Genomic DNA, 20,560 nt, shown 5'->3' on the forward strand with positions numbered 1-20,560 from the left:
CCAAAGAAGATGGGAAATATTATTTACCCCATCAAGGAGTCATAAGAGATTCCAGTCTAACGACAAAGCTGAGGGTGGTTTTTGATGCTTCAGCAAAAACCACCAACAATAAAAGTTTAAATGATATCATGTGGGTTGGATCAAGGGTCCAAAAAGATATATTCGATATTATGGTGAAATGGCGTAAATGGCCATTTGTAATATCGGCGGACATTGAAAAAATGTACCGGCAAATTAATGTTGATAAAGACGATCAACAATATTTGCATATAATTTGGAGAGATAATCCAAACGAAAAGTTAAAAGATTATAAACTTACAACCGTTACGTACGGTACAGCTTCAGCACCCTACTAAGCAACCAGGGTGCTTGTTGCAATAGCAGATAATTGCAAAAATCAAGCAATTAGGGAAATCATAAAGAATGATTTTTATATGGACGACCTGATGACAGGTGCCGACACGATACTGGATGCTAAAAAGCATGTAAAGGAAAAGCATGTACCCGGGAGTTTAATAAGGTTGGGTTTAACTTAAGAAAGTGAATAACAAATATCCCAGAAATTATAGAAGGCATTAGAGATGACCAAGAAAATAAAGTATTAACCATTGAGGAGAATGAATCCGTCAAAACATTAGGACTACAATGGGAACCGGTTAAAGACGAGTTTAGGTTCAGTTTCCACTATGAACCAATTAAGAAAAATAACAAAAGAATAGTATTATCTACTTTAGCCAAGATATATGACCCCTTAGGCTGGTTGTCTCCAGTGACACTTGTCGGAAAATTGTTTATTCAAAAACTTTGGCTAGCAGACAAAAATGGGATGAAGAATTATTAGAACAGGATACTCGAGAATGGAATTCGTTTAAAAATAGTTTAACAGAGTTAGAGAGCATTCGGATACCGAGATGGCTAAATTCTCAGCACAATAAGTCGATGCAAATTCATGGGTTTGCCGATACATCCGAAAAGGCTTATGCTGCCGTAGTGTATGCCAAGGTAGATAGTTCTACAATTATAATAGCCAGCAAAAGCAAAGTTAATCCAAAGAAAAATCGGAAAACTATTCCAAAACGAGGGGGAACGTTGTGAGTTGCTGCGGACACCGTACCTCTAAATTTATACCCGATACTAAGTCAGTATGGCTCTCCTCCGGCAGACGCAGCTAATGTTAAACGACACGACAAAGAGTGCGTGCGAGAGAGACAGAAAATCAGTCTGAGCGTGACGTCGGGCGCTGCGAAGCCAGTGCAAATTGATTTGTTCCTTTTGGCTATAAAAATTATCTGATCTGGTCCAGATTCAGCAATCTGATAGATATGGTGATTATCTATGATTCTGCGTTTTTAGTTTTCTCAAATGTGCAATATTGTGGATGCAACAGATTTTCATCCTTTGTGGGGGCGGAAGGGGGTGGGGCGAAATTCTAAGATACACGTTTTATAGTGAGATCTAACAGAAGTGCGGATACCAAATTTGGTTGCTCTAGCCTTAATAGTCTCTGAGATTTGTGGATGCCCCAGTTTTTCGTCCTTTGCGGGGGCGGAAGGGGGTGTTTCGAAATTTGGACACGAAACGGTCAAGGTCCGATATCACAGGAGTGTGGATACCAAATTTGGTTGCTCTGGCTCTTATAGGTTCTGAGATCCTTGAACTCATATTTTGCAATTGACAAAACCGACCATGAAACCTGTGTGTTAGAGAGAGACAGAGCGAGAAAGAATGAAATTGTTTTCTTGATTCTGGCTATAATAATTATACGATCTGGTTGAGATCTTACATTCTAAAACATATAGTCATCCTCTACGATTCTGCGTAGAGTTTTTGGTTTTATCGTATCTTTAAAAATGTGGATGCCACAGATTTTACTCCTTTGTGGGGGCGGAAGTGGGCGGGGCGAAGTTTTGAAATATTTTTGTAGCAGTGACATATCACAGAAGTCTGGATCCAAAACATCGATGCTCTAGCTCTTATAGTCTTTGAGCACTAGGCGCTGAAGGGGACGGACAGACGGACGGACGGACAGACGGACAGACAGACAGGGCTCAATCGACTCGGCTATTGATGCTGATCAAGAATATATATACTTTATGGGGTCGGAAACGATTCCTTCTGGACGTTACACACATCCACTTTTACCACAAATCTAATATACCACAATACTCATTTTGAGTATCGGGTATAATTAGAACTTTGTGCAGCACATCTTCTGGCAAAATTAATTCAACGTGTGAAAGTAGCGGTTGGAAGTAATGTAGAGTGTTATGCCTGGAGTGATTCTACTATTACTCTATAGCCTGGATAAAGAATGGAGACAATAAAGACAAGTTTATCAGGCGTCGAACTGACGAAGTAAGAAAGATTAAGGAAATTCAATGGGGACACGTTAGAACTGAAGACAATCCAGCAGATGTAGCATCAAGGGGCATTAGTGCAGATAAGCTAAAAGATTTTAAGATTTGGTGGAAAGGGCCTCAATGGTTGGCGAAATCTAAGGAACATTGGCCAAAAGAGGAAATTGAAGAAAAATTAGTTGTGAGCACAACAATGGTAATAGCAAAAAATAAAATTTTTTGTGAATTATTACAAAAATATTCGTGTATGCATAAACTAGAAAGAGTCATTGCATATGTATTGAGGTTTATTCAAATCAAAACAAAAAAGAAAGAATTTCCTTCATTTTTGACAGTGAAGGAGATTAAGAGCGCCAAAGTATTAATAGTAAAACAACAACAAGCTATCCAATTCGGTTCCGAAATAGCTAGCCTAATTAATCACAATTAGATAGAAACAAAAAATAAACTATTAAGCTTAAATCCGTTCTTAGATAAAGACGGATTGTTACGAGTTGGAGGTAGATTGCAAAACTCCAACGCGGAATTTGAGGTTAAACATCCCTTGATTTTAGATAAGTGTCACTTGACGTCTTTAATTATCAAGAATGCACATAAAGAAACATTTCACGGTGGAATTAATCTGATGCGAAACTATATCCAGCGAAAGTTTTGGATATTTGGGCTAAGAAATTGCTTAAAGAAAAAACTTAAAGAGTGTGTCACCTGTGCTAGGTATCGACAGAATACTGCAGAACAAATTATGGGAAATCTGCCGAAACACAGAGCTACAATGTCACACCCGTTTACAAATACAGTTGTAGACTTCGCCGGGCCTTACCATATTCGATGCTCTAAAAACCGGGGGCAGAAATCCTATAAGGGATATATTGCCGTATTCGTATGCATGGCGACAAAAGCTATTCATTTGGAAGTAGTCAGCGATCTTACTTCAGATGCATTTCTAGCTGCACTTAGAAGATTTTTTTCAAGAAGAGGAAAATGTGCAAAAATTTTTTCCGATAATGGAACTAACTTTGTGGGAGCTTCGCGAAAATTAGACGATGAATACCAAAAAGCCCTCAAAGACAACATAAAAGTGGTTCCAATATTAGAAAGAGAACAGATCGAGTGGCATTTTATTCCCCCGGCAGGACCTCACTTCGGAGGTATTTGGGAAGCAGGGGTAAAATCAGTAAAATATCACTTAAAAAGGGTAATTGGGGACAATAATTTAACCTATGAGGAAATGGCAGCTCTATTATGTCAAATTGAAGCGGTACTAAATTCACGCCCTTTGTATACAGCTACAAATGATATTGACGATCTGGATGTATTAACAGCAGGTCATTTTATAAAGGAAGGCCAGAATGCCTTATGCCAGAATGCGGCCTTATCGCGCCGTTAGTTGCTACATAGAGGGCGTCGTGTACAAAAGCTCCTTGTCTCAAAAAAAGGCCGTCGAGTGTATGGAGTATCTCAAAAGCAAAATACTCAACGTGGAGGAAGACGTGATGCTGGTCAGTAGTCTGCACAATGGCTATGAGATTCGATTCCTTGGCGACAATGCCGATCTGCCCGTGAAACTGATGAAGCGCGGCTATGCACAGCCCAATCAGGACGGTCCTAATCCATATGAATCTGATCTTGATCAGTAAACGGATTTCCTTTTCCTGTTATAACATAGTCATTCATATAACATTTCTTTAGTCCTTAACTTTGTTATTTTTCATTCGATATGAATGTGCGACAATGCCGATCTGCCCGAGAAACTGATGAAGCGCGGCTATGCACAGCCCAATCAGGACGGTCCTAATCCATATGATTCTGATCTTGATCTGTAAACGGATTTCCTTTTCCTGTTATAACATAGTCATTCATATAACATTTCTTTAGTCCTTAACTTTGTTATTTTTCATTCGATATGAATGTGCGACAATGCCGATCTGCCCGAGAAACTGATGAAGCGCGGCTATGCACAGCCCAATCAGGACGGTCCTAATCCATATGATTCTGATCTTGATCAGTAAACGGATTTCCTTTTCCTGTTATAACATAGTCATTCATATAACATTTCTTTAGTCCTTAACTTTGTTATTTTTCATTCGATATGAATGTGCGACAATGCCGATCTGCCCGAGAAACTGATGAAGCGCGGCTATGCACAGCCCAATCAGGACGGTCCTAATCCATATGATTCTGATCTTGATCTGTAAACGGATTTCCTTTTCCTGTTATAACATAGTCATTCATATAACATTTCTTTAGTCCTTAACTTTGTTATTTTTCATTCGATATGAATGTGCGACAATGCCGATCTGCCCGAGAAACTGATGAAGCGCGGCTATGCACAGCCCAATCAGGACGGTCCTAATCCATATGATTCTGATCTTGATCTGTAAACGGATTTCCTTTTCCTGTTATAACATAGTCATTCATATAACATTTCTTTAGTCCTTAACTTTGTTATTTTTCATTCGATATGAATGTGCGACAATGCCGATCTGCCCGAGAAACTGATGAAGCGCGGCTATGCACAGCCCAATCAGGACGGTCCTAATCCATATGATTCTGATCTTGATCTGTAAACGGATTTCCTTTTCTGTTATAACATATTCATTCATATAACATTTCTTTAGTCCTTAACTTTGTTATTTTTCATTCGATATGAATTATGGTGCCGCCAAGAGATAAATGACGGTGAGACAACAACGCAAGCAGCCACAGCAAGCATTGACAATTCCTATAGATTGGGAAGACTGACGTTCTTCCTGTCGGAGCCACCTATTTGTGTCCTATTTAGTCCATACCAAATAAACAATACAATCATATGTATGTATATGGAGACAAGTAATATTTGGCCCGATGGAGACAATTTCAGAAGAAAAAACCGGGAATCTGGATAGATGGAGATTAATTCAGAAAATGAAAAGAGAATTTTGGATTAAATGGAAAGAATATTATTTGCACACACTGCAACAAAGAAATAAATGAAAAATAGGAATGCAGAATATTAAAACAGGACAGATTGTATTAATAAAAGATGAAACCTGTCACCCAGCTAGATGGCCCTTGGGAAAAATAAAAGAAATACATAAAGGTAGGGACGATAGAGTCAGAGTAGTAACGATAAAACATCAAGACGGGTTGATAAAACGACCTATAACTAAAATTTGTCCATTAGCTGGAATTGAGTCAGAAGAGCAAGACTCAGGAATGACTCCAAAAGAGACCAGAAGTACGCGTAGTAGACCTCGAATGTCCAAGCTAGGACTGATGGCAGCATTGTTAATGCTTGTGTTATGCTGCCAAGTTTCAAATACAAACATTGCTGCTAGAGGAACGGCGAAGTGGTCAATTGAAAAAATTAACAGTTCCACTTCGATATATTTGGACCCGATGGGGGATGTTGAAATAGTCGCCTCATCCTGGGATTTAATTGTTTATTATAACATGGACCCGTATTTCCAAATGTTAAAAAAGGGGAAAGAATTGATTGGGAAAATGAGAGTTGTGTGTGGTAAACTTTATACTTTTGAAGATCAATGCAATAATGTCTTAGATAATACGGAAAGACAAATTGCAGACCTGGAGGAAAATAATAAACTTTTCATGACTCAGGATAATAAAAGAAAGAAGCGAGCACCATTTGAGTTTATGGGCTCACTTTATCATATATTATTTGGGATAATGGACGCCGAAGATAGGGAAACGTTGGAAGGAAATATGAAAAATGTATTAGAAAACCAACATAACCTAGATGATTTAATTAAAAAACAAACATCGGTGGTAGAGTCAACGGTAAATATTCTCAAAAGAACTACCGAGGAAATAAATTTGAACTTTAGAAGTATGAGCACTAGAGTAGAAAACATAACGGAAGCATTAAAGGAAAGTTTCTATGTGTACAAAGAATCCATAAATTTCTTTTTGGTAACAAAGCAACTAAGCTCCTTGATTGAAGAGTGCGATAAAATTCAATCAGCAGTTATTAATCTACTGATAGATATTAATCATGGTAGACTAAATCCAAACATTTTAAAACCTATACAATTAAAGGGAGAAATAGCAAAAATAAAAGATAACTTATTAGAAACATTGGTGCTTCCAGGAAAAAGAACAGGAACAGAATTGAAGGAAATTTACAGCCTATTAACAGCGAAAGGAATTTTTGTTGATAACAAATTAATTCTGAACGTGAAGATTCCCCTGTTTGGTAGACACGCATCCCATTTGTTTAGGATAATTCCAATGCCAGTTGAGCATGAACAAGAATTAGTCAAGGTAGATTTGAGCTCCAGGTATTTAGTATATAATTTCGAAACTGATTCCTATCATTGATGACTGAAGCTACCTTGAACAAATGCCAAAAATGGCAAACGAATAGAATAGTATGCGAAGGTAATTGGCCTTGGAGCAATGCCAATAATAATGCTTGTGAGATAGCTCCTTTCTGTTGGACAGAATTTCGCTGCCGTTGCAAGGGAAGTTCTTGTACCGAAAAGTAAAAACGCAACCATTCATATGTAAGGTTTATTTGTGACTATTAAATGCTCTGCTCGCAGGCAGATAGAGACCGAACGAAAGGGAGAACAAAAAGGGAGATAAGAGAACGTCGCTTCGTTACGTCTCTCACTCATACATACGTCTACATACTCATATGTCTGTCAATACATGCGTGCATTGCTAGAGATGGTCATTCTTCAACACCCTTCCTCAATGCGTGCATGCTTCCATTTAACTCAGTTTAAACTTAACAATTTTGTAAATTCGACATGCTTTCTCTTAGGGAGATTCTTGGTCAAGATATCTGCAATCATATCTGTTGTACTAGCATACTTTAACTTAACTTGACCTTCTTCTACAATCTGTCGTACAAAGTGATATCTAATATCAATATGCTTGGTCCTTGAGTGATGCACTGGGTTCCTAGCCAGCTCTTGTGCGCTCAGATTATCGCCATATAAGGTAGTTGAGGTAGCTTCATCTCCACAGCCAATTTCAATGATTAAGCGACGTAAGAATATGGACTCCTTACACGCAGCCGACAGTGCCATGTATTCTGCCTCCGTGCTGCTAAGTGCCACGCTGCGTTGTTTCTCAGATCGCCAAGAAATTGGGCCACCTTTCCCTCTCTGCTTGTAGAGGCACGGCTCGTTGTCACAGGAAACAAAACCCAGATTAGTCAGGACGCCATTCAGCTTCGAATTCCATTCCCTTTCTGACTGCTTCAATCCATATATTGCCTTTTTAAGCAGCATAGCCTTCGCTGGATAAGCTCGATCAATGTACCCTTGTGGTTGCTTCATGTACACCGTATCGCTCAGGTCACTGTTGAGGTATGCCGTACATACATCCATTTGGTTGACATATAATTTCAATTCTGCTGCTAGCGCAAGAATAAATCGCACGCTCTCCAGTCTGCAGACTGGAGAAAATGTTTCCGCATGGTTTATGCCGTACTGCTGGGAGCAACCTTTTGCCCCCAGCCGCGCCTTGAATCGTTCGATTTGACCATCTTTGTCGCGTTTCAGGCTATATACCCATTTGCATCCAACTGCTCGTTGTCCTGCCGGTAAGTCTGCCAACTGCCATGTCTCGTTTGCCATTAATGCCTCATATTCGCGTTGCATCGCTTCGGACCAATGTGATGCATGAATACTGATCAACGCCTCCTCGTAGGATACTGGAATCTTTACGTCGCTGGCAACCAGAGCACCAAGAATGTTGTACTCCTTTCTCGGACGGCCAGGTTTGCCGGTCCGAATCAGCCTTGGTCTGCCAGGTCCAACGCGAGGAGCTGGCTCATCTGACCTTTTCTGTTGCGCTCTCGTACCCATCAGTACCGCTGCTACTGGGATTCTCCCCGTCAACGCTTGCACCATGGCTGCTGTCTCCACCGCTGCTGTCAATGTCATCAGTATCGCCGCCTGACTGCATGCTAACTTCTGCCTTCGGAAGTTCGAATGTGACTGTATCCTTGTCGTCTTGGATCTCGTCAAAGAGAACATCTCGCCTCTCAATCACCTGATGAGACACAGGGTCATACAGTCGATAGCCCTTAGCCGCTACTGAATATCCAATCATGCGATATTCTTTGCCTTTTGGTTGAAGTTTACTCTTCCTTGGACCCTTGTCCAAAGCTACTGCAACGGAGCCAAAAACCTTTAGATGACCAACAAAAGGTTTCTTACCAGTCCACGCTTCCATAGGCGTCATACTGGTCAGCGCCTTGGTCGGTGATCGATTCCGTACATACACAGCTGCGTTGACTGCCTCAGCCCACAAGGATTCGCCTAATCCTGACTGGACCAGCATACATCTTGACATTTCCACCAGAGTGCGGTTTGCCCTCTCAGCAACGCCGTTTTGCTGTGGAGTGTACGCCACTGTCAGCTGCCTCTCAATCCCATTAGTTTTCAGAAATTCATCAAACGATTTGTTGACAAATTCACCGCCATTGTCGCTCCGGATACATTTGAGACTTTTTCCCGTTTGCCGTTCAACCAGGGTTTTGAACTCGACGAACTTCTGGAAGACTTCATCCTTTGTCCGCAGGAAATACACAAATATACGCCTTGATTTGTCATCGATGAAGGTTAGAAAATACTTTGATCCAGCAAGCGACTGTGTGCCAAAGGGCCCGCACACATCTGCATGAACTAGTTCCAATATATCTTGAGCTCTACTGGTGGTTGCAACAGGAAATGGTTGCGCATGAATCTTGCTGACCATACATGTTTTGCAATTCATATTCGCCGGGAAAACCATATTTTCAATGCCGCGCACCATTCCTTTGCTGATCAAATCTTTCATACTACTGATGTTCAAGTGGCCGTACCGTTTATGCCACAGGGCACCATCAGCCTTAACCGCCGCAAAACAGTTGTTTTGTTTTCCTCAAAACATATACAAGTTTCCAACTCTGTTCGCCTTTACAATGCATTCGCCATTTTGGATAACTCGTGCATATTCTTGTCCAAAAGTGACGAAACATTTATTCTGTACAGCGCTGCTCACCGAGAAATAATTTCCATTCATTTCGGGCACATAGAGAACATTCTTTAACAGCAGCGTGCATATCTCTGTCTTCAGCTCTACTTCCCCTTTTCCTTCAGCTTTTAGGAAACCGGAGTCAGACAGACCAATCATTTCTGTGTGTTTCTCGAACTTTGTGAATAACTGTTTCTCACAACACATGTGGCTTGTGGCACCACTATCCAAACACCACATACTCTTTTTCAAATTATCTGCGTCCAACGCATTTAATAGACTGCACTGCTTGTTCTCCACTCTTGCTGCCCTTTCCACATTTGCGCTCTCCTTCTTACACTGAGCCTTCATATGCCCGCGCTCACCACACTTGAAGCATATCATTGTATTGTTTCTCTTCTTTAGCGCTCTGTGCCCGGCCGGCTTATGTACTGCGGTATATGCCTTTGCGTATTCCTTTTAATCTTCTGTGTTTCCCTTTCGTTCGCCTTCTTCCTTCAGTTTTACGCATAGAACATCGAAAGTCGGCAGACTGTCGCGCGTCTCTATGGCGACAACGAAATTTTCGAATTGTTCTGGAAGGCTTGACAACAAAACAATTGAGCGCAGTTCATCATTTAGCTCGATTCCTACTGACCCAAGGCCATCAAGAATATCCACGAACTCATTAATGTAGCTTGAAACGCTTTGCCTTTGGTCCATGCGCTTGCTTAGCAATTTCTTGTACAGTTGAACCTTTCGTACAGGTCCACTTGGTTGATGAACACTCTTTAATTTGTTCCATGCTTCGGACGACTTACTGCAATTTTTAATGTATCCCAACTGTGAAGTTTTCACACTCAATGTGATCATGGCCAGCGCCTTTTCATCCTTGGCCTGCCAATTCACACCTTCGGGAACATTCGTTGGTAGCAGGTCACCAGATGCCACACTCCACAATTCAGCGTGCACCAACACAGACCGCATTTGAATACACCAGGAGTCATAATTTCCCTCCTCTAATTTGTCTATTTGATACATCCCGCTCATTGCTGATTATCGTTTAGTCTCTGAGTCACACCGATGTTAATAGTTCGTAACTAAAACAATCACTTTACTTTTAATTTACAAAATCCGAGCCTGGGCCCATAACCTGTTGGACAGAATTTCGCTGCCGTTGCAAGGGAAGTTCTTGTACCGAAAAGTAAAAACGCAACCATTCATATGTAAGTTTTATTTGTGACTAATAAATGCTCTGCTCGCAGGCAGATAGAGACCGAACGAAAGGGAGAACAAAAAGGGAGATAAGAGAACGTCGCTTCGTTACGTCTCTCACTCATACATACGTCTACATACTCATATGTCTGTCAATACATGCGTGCATTGCTAGAGATGGTCATTCTTCAACACTTTCAAACCAAAGGGTAATTCAAATTGCGTTTATAGGAAGATAGCAGAGACAAGGTCATTTTGGGTCGAATTAGAAAGACAGGGTAGTTGGATCTTCAAAGTTCCAGTAAACACTAATGCTAGAATTCAATGTAGTAACTCAAATCAAGAACTAATAGATCTTCCGCAACAAGGAATTTTAACAATAATACATGGTTGTACTGTGCGAACCGATGATAAAATACTAGTACCTCATCACAGTATTCAAACAGAAAGGCACGAGCCAATTTCATCCTTTTATATAAGTAATATAAGCAAAATACCAAAAATTGTTTGGAATCCATTAACAGTACCATTATAATTAACCATACAGAAGAAATGGATAAGTTAAGAAACGAAATAAAATTTTTAAAGGAAGGTCATCATGACTTAAAAGGACTTAAGTTCCATCATGTATCTGGACATGCGGCCTTGATTATCGGAATCATAATAATGATAATATTAATAATCTATGCCATAAGAAGAATTAAAGTAGCACGAAGACTGCAAACGATAGCACTTCCCTACCCACTGTAATTGACTGTAAATGATTATCTGTACTTGTAATTATAGCTATAAAGAAAATGTACACAAAAAGGTTCACAAGAATCAAAATACAAACAATGCCACTTTCGGCCCTTTGCAGAATGTTCAAACATGAACATATTATCGTCAATACAATGCCACTTTCGGCCCCTTGCAGAATGTTTAAATATAAATAGATTATTGTACACATAAACTCATGTAACAACACCGATCTCTAAAGAAATAACATAAAGTAGACAAGTTATGACTGCACTGGTGTAAACAGAGATCTGTAACCCATTAATACGACAACAAAACACAAGTGGAGAAAACACTTAACAAATGCGGTCCTAAAATAAAACTAATGTAAGCATGTACTCAAAAAGACACCCTCAGTAAAGTGTATCCTCTGCGTAGGTCTAACGATAATTATAGACGCATGATTGTGTTTTTATTTGAATTGGAATCGTCGGCAGACTGCTTCGAGCGATGGAGGCGATGCTGCCATTCGAGAAGACTTTCCGCACCGAAGACACCAACTCGCTGAAGATGTGCAAGGAGAAGTGTCTGCAGGCGGGCGAGGCCATCTCATTCGGGTGAGCTCAAGCTGTCACACGGCGATTACCCAATCCCGATCCCAGCCTCTTGGTGTCCCTCTTGGTTGCGGCCCTCTGAATTCGTTTCTGTTTGCAGTGTGCATCGACGCGGAAACGGTACATGTCAGTTGTCGTCGGAGCAGTACGGCTCGGGCGGCGGTCGGCGGCCGGGAGGCGTGATTTTCGATCCCGACTTTGATTTGTATACTCGCAAGACGAACTGCTTAGACCTGAGCGACAATTCGATTGCCCCCGGACCGGGTCCCAGTCCCATCAGCCCCGGACCGACCCCGGCGAACTTGCCCAATCGTCCGCTGGAGGTGGGTAACACTCCAGTGCTGATCGTGAACCCGACTCCGCACACGGACGAGCCCCCGCCGCCGCCGCCGCCGCGGCTGCCCAAGATCTCTGCGCCATCTCTTCCGCCGCCCCCTGGTCTCGGCGATCGGTTGTACTTCTCGCACGACTTGTATCCCCTATACAAATACCCCGCCCTCTATGAGAACAACTATCCAGCTCCCAACGAAGACGTCTACATCCCAGGCGGCTACGCGGCCAACGCCCCTGAGGTAGAGGACCACTATCATGGCCCGCCATCCCTTGAGAATAAGGGGGTGAGGCCCACACCCCATGGCCCCCCACGTCCCATTTTCGGGCTGGGCTTTGGAAACGGCTACAGTTATGGCAGCCCGGACCTCCACCCCCTTACGATGAGTCTCCGCCACTGCGGGACGACTACGTGCGACGCAATGGAAGCGCAATGCGCCCTGGGGACGGGTATGGGGGATACAGCTTGGACGACGATAAAACCATTGCCACCTACTTCAATCCCGATGACTACATGCAGGGGAGCAACAGTAAGTGTGAAACGATGATAATCTGGAAGTTCTCTGGACTGAAAAGGGGCCATGGTAAAATTTCAGAACGACCTATGAGCGACAGAGATAGAGATAGAGACCGCGATCGCGAACGCGATCACGATCGCCTCGGTTATTCCATGGATGAGCTGAAGGGTAAGTGTCTAAGTCTGATTTCACTTATACCGACCCGTCCCCAATACAAATTCACCTACTAATTATCGGATTCGCGCTGTCTTAGAAGCTAACCTACGTACCTGCACTTTCAAATAATCATGTAACAGACAATGACGCGGGTCACTTGACAATTACAAATATATGCTACTCGTAAAATGTAGAACTAACATGGCGCACAGCTAAAAGTCATTTGGTTTTGGCGTCCACACAGGTGACAGACAGTCGGACAGACAGACGGACAGCCGAGCAGCCACTCGATTGACCCACATTTTTTACCTTTTATTCGCCCAACAAAAATAAACCCATTAGCCTGGCAGATTGTCTACTCTCGTCTCTCATCAGCTCTGGTAAAATCGCGTCCGGTGGATGGGTGGTTCGATTATTCATCCTCCCTCGCACTTTAGCATTTTACGAATTCGCACTCTACAGCAAAGCAAAAGCTCAACAAAGTTTGGACTTAGTAGTCACCCAATATGGTAAATACATATGTACATAGATTTGACAGTTGCTCTCTGTATCGGAAAAGTATTCCGCAGTACAAGACAAGTAAATCAGATGAGGTGAAAGATTCCCTATTAGAGAAAGAAAAACATACTTACCTTACGAGTTGAAGGATTTAAGGATTTAAGCATTGAATCGATTGTGCATACATCGTATGTATGGGAGGTAAGTAAGTATAGGACTCTTCCTTGAATGCTTTTCCAAAATCATATTTTGCTTTAGCAAGAGTATAGCAATACAGCAACTCATATCGGTGTAATCTGAAATCCCTAGACAAAATTATCTCATTTCTTACAGAGGGCATTCAGCTGTCAAGTGCAGAAGATTTATGATAGCTCTAAAAATTTCATCAAAGAACAATTCTGCTTAAACATTTGGCTCAGCTTCCCTTCGAGCTTCCCGAGTGTGACGAAGTTGAGTGCATGAACATGAACTCCACCGAAGCAGCGGGTGGCGGTGACATAACCATATGCCAAGTGCCAAACGAATCCAAGTTCAAATGGCAAACTTGATGACGTTAACATGGTTAATTGCTGTTTCTTAGGTGGCGTGTTCGTTTGTTTTGTTGGTTAGTTAGTTAGTTCACTAACAGATCGTGGGACAGATCGTAATTCACACTTGAAGATTGGAGCACAGCACAATTTGGTTTGCTCGGAGGCGGAAGCAATGCTCCTACACATCAGCGCCTTTTTTTTCGGCTATGCCAGGCCATGCCACGGAGTTGTGCAACAGCAGCACACCAGAAGAGAATTGCACTATGCATGCACTTGAATGGCGATGCAGCTCCCCTGGCATTCATTGTATGCCACAGAACAAAAACACAGAACCCCCCACTCGTGGTGTATACCAGTAGCCAGTAGTGACATTGATTCAGAAACGGAAATGCGCTCAAGCTCTCTTATACCTCTTGTACCTGAGCTTCTGCATGCATATCATATGTACCTGCATATTCTATGCATATGGCATCTAAAATGATTGAAGGAATGGAGTGTTGTCTGTAAGCAGGTCTCGCTCAAAACTAGAGAAAACCATACGTTCAGCTTTGCTCTGGGAAATAGGTTTGAAAATCGTTTAAGACACCAAAGGACCCAAGTGGCGAATATAGTTCGTATATGGCAGGGCACTTAACTGATCGAAATATTCACATCCTTGAACTGCTTTAACTCTTTCTATACTTAACCATTAACCAAGTAACAGTTAAGGTAGTTTACTAAAATGTAATATAATAATGTAGGACGAGTAAGTACGAGTATTATGGCATCCTTGACTGGGGTGTGGGTCCAACTGGAAACGCTTGGCTGCATTTTGGATCTCGTCTCATCCATCGCATCTGATGGCAGATCTGCCCAGGGCAAATCTCATTCATGCGATCTGTACCCTCGTATTTTCATCTGAACCATCGCTGCAGATAAGCAATCTTTTTCCAAAAAAACTCTCATTAAACTAGACTCAAGGCTTCAGACGATACTCACCCACAATGGAGCACGGCATGCGGAGAGGAGGGGTGAAGAATCCCTATGAAAATGCGAAACTTTAACTGAGAGCGGAGCGACAGAGATCAAGAGAGTTTAGCGGAGCGAAAAGCTCAGCTCGGCACTCGTATAAAACCGCAAGCTTGACCACAGCCGCTGTTCATTCGCGATTAGAATCACCGTTGCCGCGTGTCGTTCTGGGCCGGGCCCCGAAATCGTTCTCGTGTATCCGCCGTGTCCTGCATGCTAGCTAGAGGTCATGATAGCAGGCGGCCTGCCACCGTGCTCTCGCTCTCGTTCATTGTTCTAATCATTTGACATTGCACAGAAATTAATTGGCCCAGAACGCCAGTTACTAATTACGTAATCAGTCATCAGTGAGCGACGCAGAAGCGAGCCAAATTATAAATTCAGTTTTCAATTTTCGAGGCTTCATTGGAATCTGTCTTCCCTAAAATGAGGTCACCCAGACTGGATCGAGTGCCACCGACTCCGGGTCTGAGTCTAAGTCTGATTCTGTTCTTGTTTCTGCTGTATGTCGACGACAGCGAAGCCAAATTTGTGAGTCCCACCAGGCACAGCGACCTGAGCAGCACAATTATCATTGTGGAGGATGCCAAAGGTAAGGTCGGGAGGTTAGCCACTTCGCCCACTCGGTCATTCCACTTGAGGTATAATTTTATTTTGGGGAGTTGTGGTGCGTATTAAAGTAATTTGCATAATTTCCATCGTGGGCCTGGGTTCTTTTTCGTGGAGACGTAGTGGCTGTTGTCTTTTTTTTCTCGAAGATAATCTGTGGCGAAGGCTGATGATATACATGGGAGTTGTGTCCGCCGTGGCACCGAACATGAATCGAACATAATTTACTGAAGCGGCAGCGGATGTGCCGGTGCCGCCAAAAAGAAAAACATGGCCCGAAACAGAAACATCAGAAACATGAAGCAAGCAACCCACTCCCAGCCCCGATCTTGGGTTCTGTCCGCGCTTCACTGACTTTCAGCGTTAAACAGTTTTTCTTACTCGCAGTTGCGTAAAGAGCCTCAGCATCTCCACATCCACCTCCACCTCCGCCTCCATCTTCAACTCCAACTCGAACTTTATTTCCATTGCAGCCTGCTTCCGTCGAGTCTTAGCTGGGAAGCGGATAGCGCCCCACTGGGTGCGTCGCTCCATCTCCTGCGAGCGGGTAGAGAATGCATGCAGGAGTGCGGCCATGAGAGAAGATTTATGTTCGAGGGCTTCAACTACAGGCTGGACCCCTCCGGGCATGGCCAGGGCGATTGCGAGTTGATCGAGATGCCCTTGTCGCAGATTGATCTCTACTCCAGTGCTAATCGGCGGGACTCGAATCTGCTGCGGCATCCGGACTACGATTACTAGGGATCGCAATGCGCCGTCTAGTTGTCGGCGCAACGCTTGCCAGGACTGCTCAAAGGGTCCCTTGAGTAGCAATACCATTTACTTGAAGCCAAGCATTGGTCCAGGACCCAGCAGTAGCGGCAGCGGATATGGTGATCGCGATCGAGACCGCGACAGGGATAGGAATCATTTTCGGCCACCACCCCCAAGTACCTCAGCTATTGACCATTATCGAGAGCCGTTGAGTCCGCCGGGGCCGCCGGGTCCGCCGAGGGCGCTGAGCAGCTCCTATGAGCACCGACCTTTCTCCTCTGATTACCATGGCTTGCACTCCGCTTCTTCGTCATCGTCGTCGTCGTCCTCCTCTTCCTATGAGTTCTCCTCACATGGGTCTGGATCCGCCAGCTCCGACTATTTTGGACACACACCACCCAGCAGCTACGGAAGCGATCACTCTTATGCAGATCGTCATGATCCCCCTCGCTATAGTCCAGTTCGACCAGATCGATGGGAAACGTTACCGAGCAATTCTGGATATGATGGTTCTGCGTACAAGCCACCAAGACCCGAAACAGATCGAGTCGACAAGTACCGACCGCCCTATCGGCCGGGCCCTGACTTCTCTCCATATCGAGCGCATGAGCCAAGCCGTCCTATCCATAATTATCTCGATCGCGATGGATCTAGTGCAGGTCCTAGCCCATACAAGAAGCCCAATAAGTTTGTTCCGTATCTGATCGGGGGCGAGGAAAACTGGGGTAACTATGGCGGCAGATACGGTGGCAGCAACAGCAATAGTAAGCACACCTCCTACTGGGGTCTGAGTGAGTCGCAGCGACGAAAGGACCATGACTTCAACTACTTCCAGCTGGGGGCACCGCATCGCGAGTCCAACTCCGTGCTGGGTTACCCGGGCTCCAGCTACGAGGACGACTATCCAAAGCGGCGCAACGATTACAGACAACAGTGGACACCACGCCACGGGCCGGATGGTAAGTAAAAGCGAAAGTGAAGGTGGAGGTGGAGTCCTCCCACCGATTGACAAGTGCATGAACATTCTTCGCCCCTCCATCAGAATGCTCGGCGAAGACCAGCGAAGGCTTCCGACTGCATAAAACGGCCATAAGGCACGCATACAATGTGCCATTATTGACGGAGTGCGAGCGCCTGTGCTCGGACCAGCGGCCTAGCTTTAGCTGCCACACTTTCAGCTACCGGTACAACCAGGCGGGCAGGGACAATTGCATGCTCTGCGACAGGACAGTCAACATGCTGGATTACTACGTGGACATTGAGCCGGATCGAGACTATGACATATACTCCATGTCGGACGATATGGATGTCTGCAGACAGCCGCTCCGTCGCCACGACAGCGGTGCCCCAACACGGCGCTCTCCGATCCGCGAAATGCGCGTAAGTTTGCGGAAAGGCCTAGATGACATGACTAATGATCAGCGTATTGATGATCTTTGCAGAGTGTTTCTTCCGGGCCATCGACGCCACGCGGTTCTTCAAGTCCATTGTTCGCGACTCCCTCACCGTGAGATCCGTGGGGGAGTGCGAAATGGAATGCATTCGTTCCACCAAATTCACCTGTCGCGCTTTTGCGTACCGCTATGGCCAACAGAGGCACACGGGCATCATTGACAATTGCCAGCTAAGTGACTGGCCCGTGCGGGACATGGACAAGGAGCGGCACCTCATCCTGGATGCGGCCGTCGACATCTTCGAGCGCGCCAGCTACGGACACGGATGTGAGATTCAGCCCATCGTAGACGAGATGCACAAGAAACGTGAGTAGTAGAGTCGATCCCAAGAAAGATCCACCTTTTAAAGAAACCTCTCCCATCGCAGTGTGCTATCTGGGCTATGGCTCCCCCGCCAGGCTCCTCACACCAGCCATCAAGAAGCTGATATCAGTACCTTCGGAGATGGCCTGCAAGAAGGAGTGCATACGATTCAGGGAGACTACTCCATTCAAATGCTTTGCCTTTAGTTACGGGTAAGTAGAGTGGAGGCCGAATGTAGATCCGTATACAGTAAAACCTCTTTCAACCCTCCCAGCTCGCATGCTAGCTCCCATAACTGCGAACTCTCTGACCTCGACCAAACTGAGCTCAAGCTCGATGTTCACTACACACACACCAAGGAGCGGGACTTCTGGCTCTTTGCCTGGAATCCCTTCGACTGGACCTGTCGTGACAAGGTGAACACGATTGGCGGATCGCGAGTGAACAACGATCGACGAATGGACATCTTCCGGGAACCTGGTAAACTAAAGCTATTAACCTGTTGCACCTCCCCCACTCTGTAAATAACCCGAGCGGGCTCCAGATCCAGCTGCTGTTCCAAGGGAAATAGTCTGTATAGCCCAAGTTAGACCTAGTAATGTATCTGTAAATTAGCTTGTAGCGGAGAATGCTTTGTGTATAACGATTACTAGCATGTACAGTTGGAACCTGACATAACACAAACCAACCAATCCATCATTGCATCAACCTACCAATCAACAGAAAAGACGAATCCAAATACCACGCAACTCTTCCCCGAATACTAACCAGCAGCTTGCATGCCAATTCCCACTCCCTATGTCCATTTCCATATCCATGGCTTTTCTAAATGCACTTCTCATTCGCAAAAGGCGATGTGGCCTGGCGTCATTACACGGTATCCGGCAAACCCTGTCGACGCAGCAGTCCCTGCGAGAAAAATCTGATCACGGGATTTTACTCCTGCGAGACGGACGGCTCTGAGGTTGGCTCCTGGGACTACTGTTGCAAGGCGGATCATCCGTGTGGCTACAGCAAGGGCTTCGATTACCCCTGGTAAGTAAGGGGCGTCCATCTCGCTCTTCCTCCCTCCCACTGTCGGCCTTCTCGCTTTATTCTATACCTTCCAGGTGTTTTGTGGGCGACGAGTCTGATCAGTGGCGCAAGTGCAGCGATCGGTACTATCCCGGCAAGAACGGAACACAGCCGACGCACTCCCACCTTGGTCTGGCCAGTCCCAAGGAGCAGCAAAAGCAGAAGCACCAGCCACACTCACACCAACACTCTCACTCGCAGCCTGCGACAGCGGCAAGCAGCGAATACAGCCAGCATCCACCTCGTCCTGGGGGATTGCAAAGTCTTAGCGATTTTGCCCCCGCCCGCCTCTGGCCCGTCACCTATCTGTACAGCGAGGGCCCGCCAAATGCCACGGAGTTTAGTAACTTTGTCGACTGCAATAAGGAGTCATGCTAAGATGTAGTAGTTCTCAAAGCAGGTCGATGTACGATGTACCAGACTCAGACTTAAGTGATATGTACGTGTACGTGTATACCCAACCAAAGGTACTCGACCCGCGCGTTGGAGAACGAGACAAAGGAAACTTCTCACAGAAAGTCGTTGTGATCATCAATGAGATTGGATACCATTGTCGTCATATTCAAGCAAATCCAATTAACTTATTAATTTAATTTTCCTTGAATCTAACTATAATGACAGCTTGCGTGCAGGCGATCTTCTTTGTACTTATGCATACTATGAACATAAGTTTAGTATGAACATGTATTAATAAAAATTAGCTTTTATGGAAACACTCAGCCTCAATCCCTTCCCACACTTTGGAATTTTAGGTGATATTTAGGTATGGTATCTTTCCGCACACTCGGTCGCACACTCTCGACTTCAAGTTGACGTCAAAGTATAGAAAACAAAAAATTCATATATTAATATAATAATATAAAATATTACGAAACTCCGTCAGGTCCCCGTAGCGTATTCTTCCGACCTCGACTCCGATAGGTATTTGGAAATTGAATTGAATTGAGTTGAATTAATATGTGTAATAGTGATAAGACAACAGCCCATTCCAATGTTCCCAACGATTCGTATCGAATTGATGTCACAGCGGCGGCGCTTGCGATTAGATGATGGCTAGACGATGTCGGTTGTAACGAACTAGGCAGGTGTTGGGGAGTGGGAGAAGGTGGCACGCAGCTATTCCCGGCTGGGATGCTCGTCGGTTGATTGGCGTGGTCATCTTGCCCTCCTCTCACTTAATGCCTATCCTCATTATTACGAAGTTATAATTTGTGCGTGCTACGTCGATAGTTAAGGAGGACCTAAAATTTGCATGAACACATAATTGGCCCTTTCTCCGACCTGTCCCCGAACGCTTTTCCTCGCCTTAGATCTCGTTGAGGGCGGATTGACCCTCCCTACCTTGGCCATTCCTAGGTCGCAATTTTTATGGAATGACAACTCTACGTTCCTATCTAAAGAAAAAAATTTCTAAACTAAAACTAACCCTAACCCAAAAAAAAAGTAAGCATAAAAAAAGATTAAGGAGATGGA

General features: G+C 44.3%; 1 protein-coding gene and 1 pseudogene across 1 annotated transcript in view; both read left to right on the forward strand.

Moving 5' to 3' along the window:
• LOC117191337 (leucine-rich repeat extensin-like protein 3) overlaps window positions 1-12,870 on the forward strand; it is a 40,003-nt gene extending 27,133 nt beyond the window's left edge. The window contains exons 2-4 of the mRNA XM_033396241.1: window positions 11,738-11,857; window positions 11,955-12,714; window positions 12,781-12,870. Of these exons, the coding sequence (XP_033252132.1) occupies window positions 11,751-11,857; window positions 11,955-12,714; window positions 12,781-12,792 (879 nt within the window). The 5' untranslated portion in view covers window positions 11,738-11,750 and the 3' untranslated portion in view covers window positions 12,793-12,870. The remainder of the gene's footprint in view (window positions 1-11,737; window positions 11,858-11,954; window positions 12,715-12,780) is intronic.
• A 2,435-nt stretch (window positions 12,871-15,305) lies between these two features.
• Window positions 15,306-19,800, forward strand: LOC117191338 (annotated as a pseudogene).
• The last annotated feature ends 760 nt before the right edge of the window (window positions 19,801-20,560 follow it).

This window comes from Drosophila miranda (genome assembly GCF_003369915.1).
Source record: "Drosophila miranda strain MSH22 chromosome Y unlocalized genomic scaffold, D.miranda_PacBio2.1 Contig_Y1_pilon, whole genome shotgun sequence".
NCBI classification, from domain to species: Eukaryota; Metazoa; Arthropoda; class Insecta; order Diptera; family Drosophilidae; genus Drosophila; species Drosophila miranda.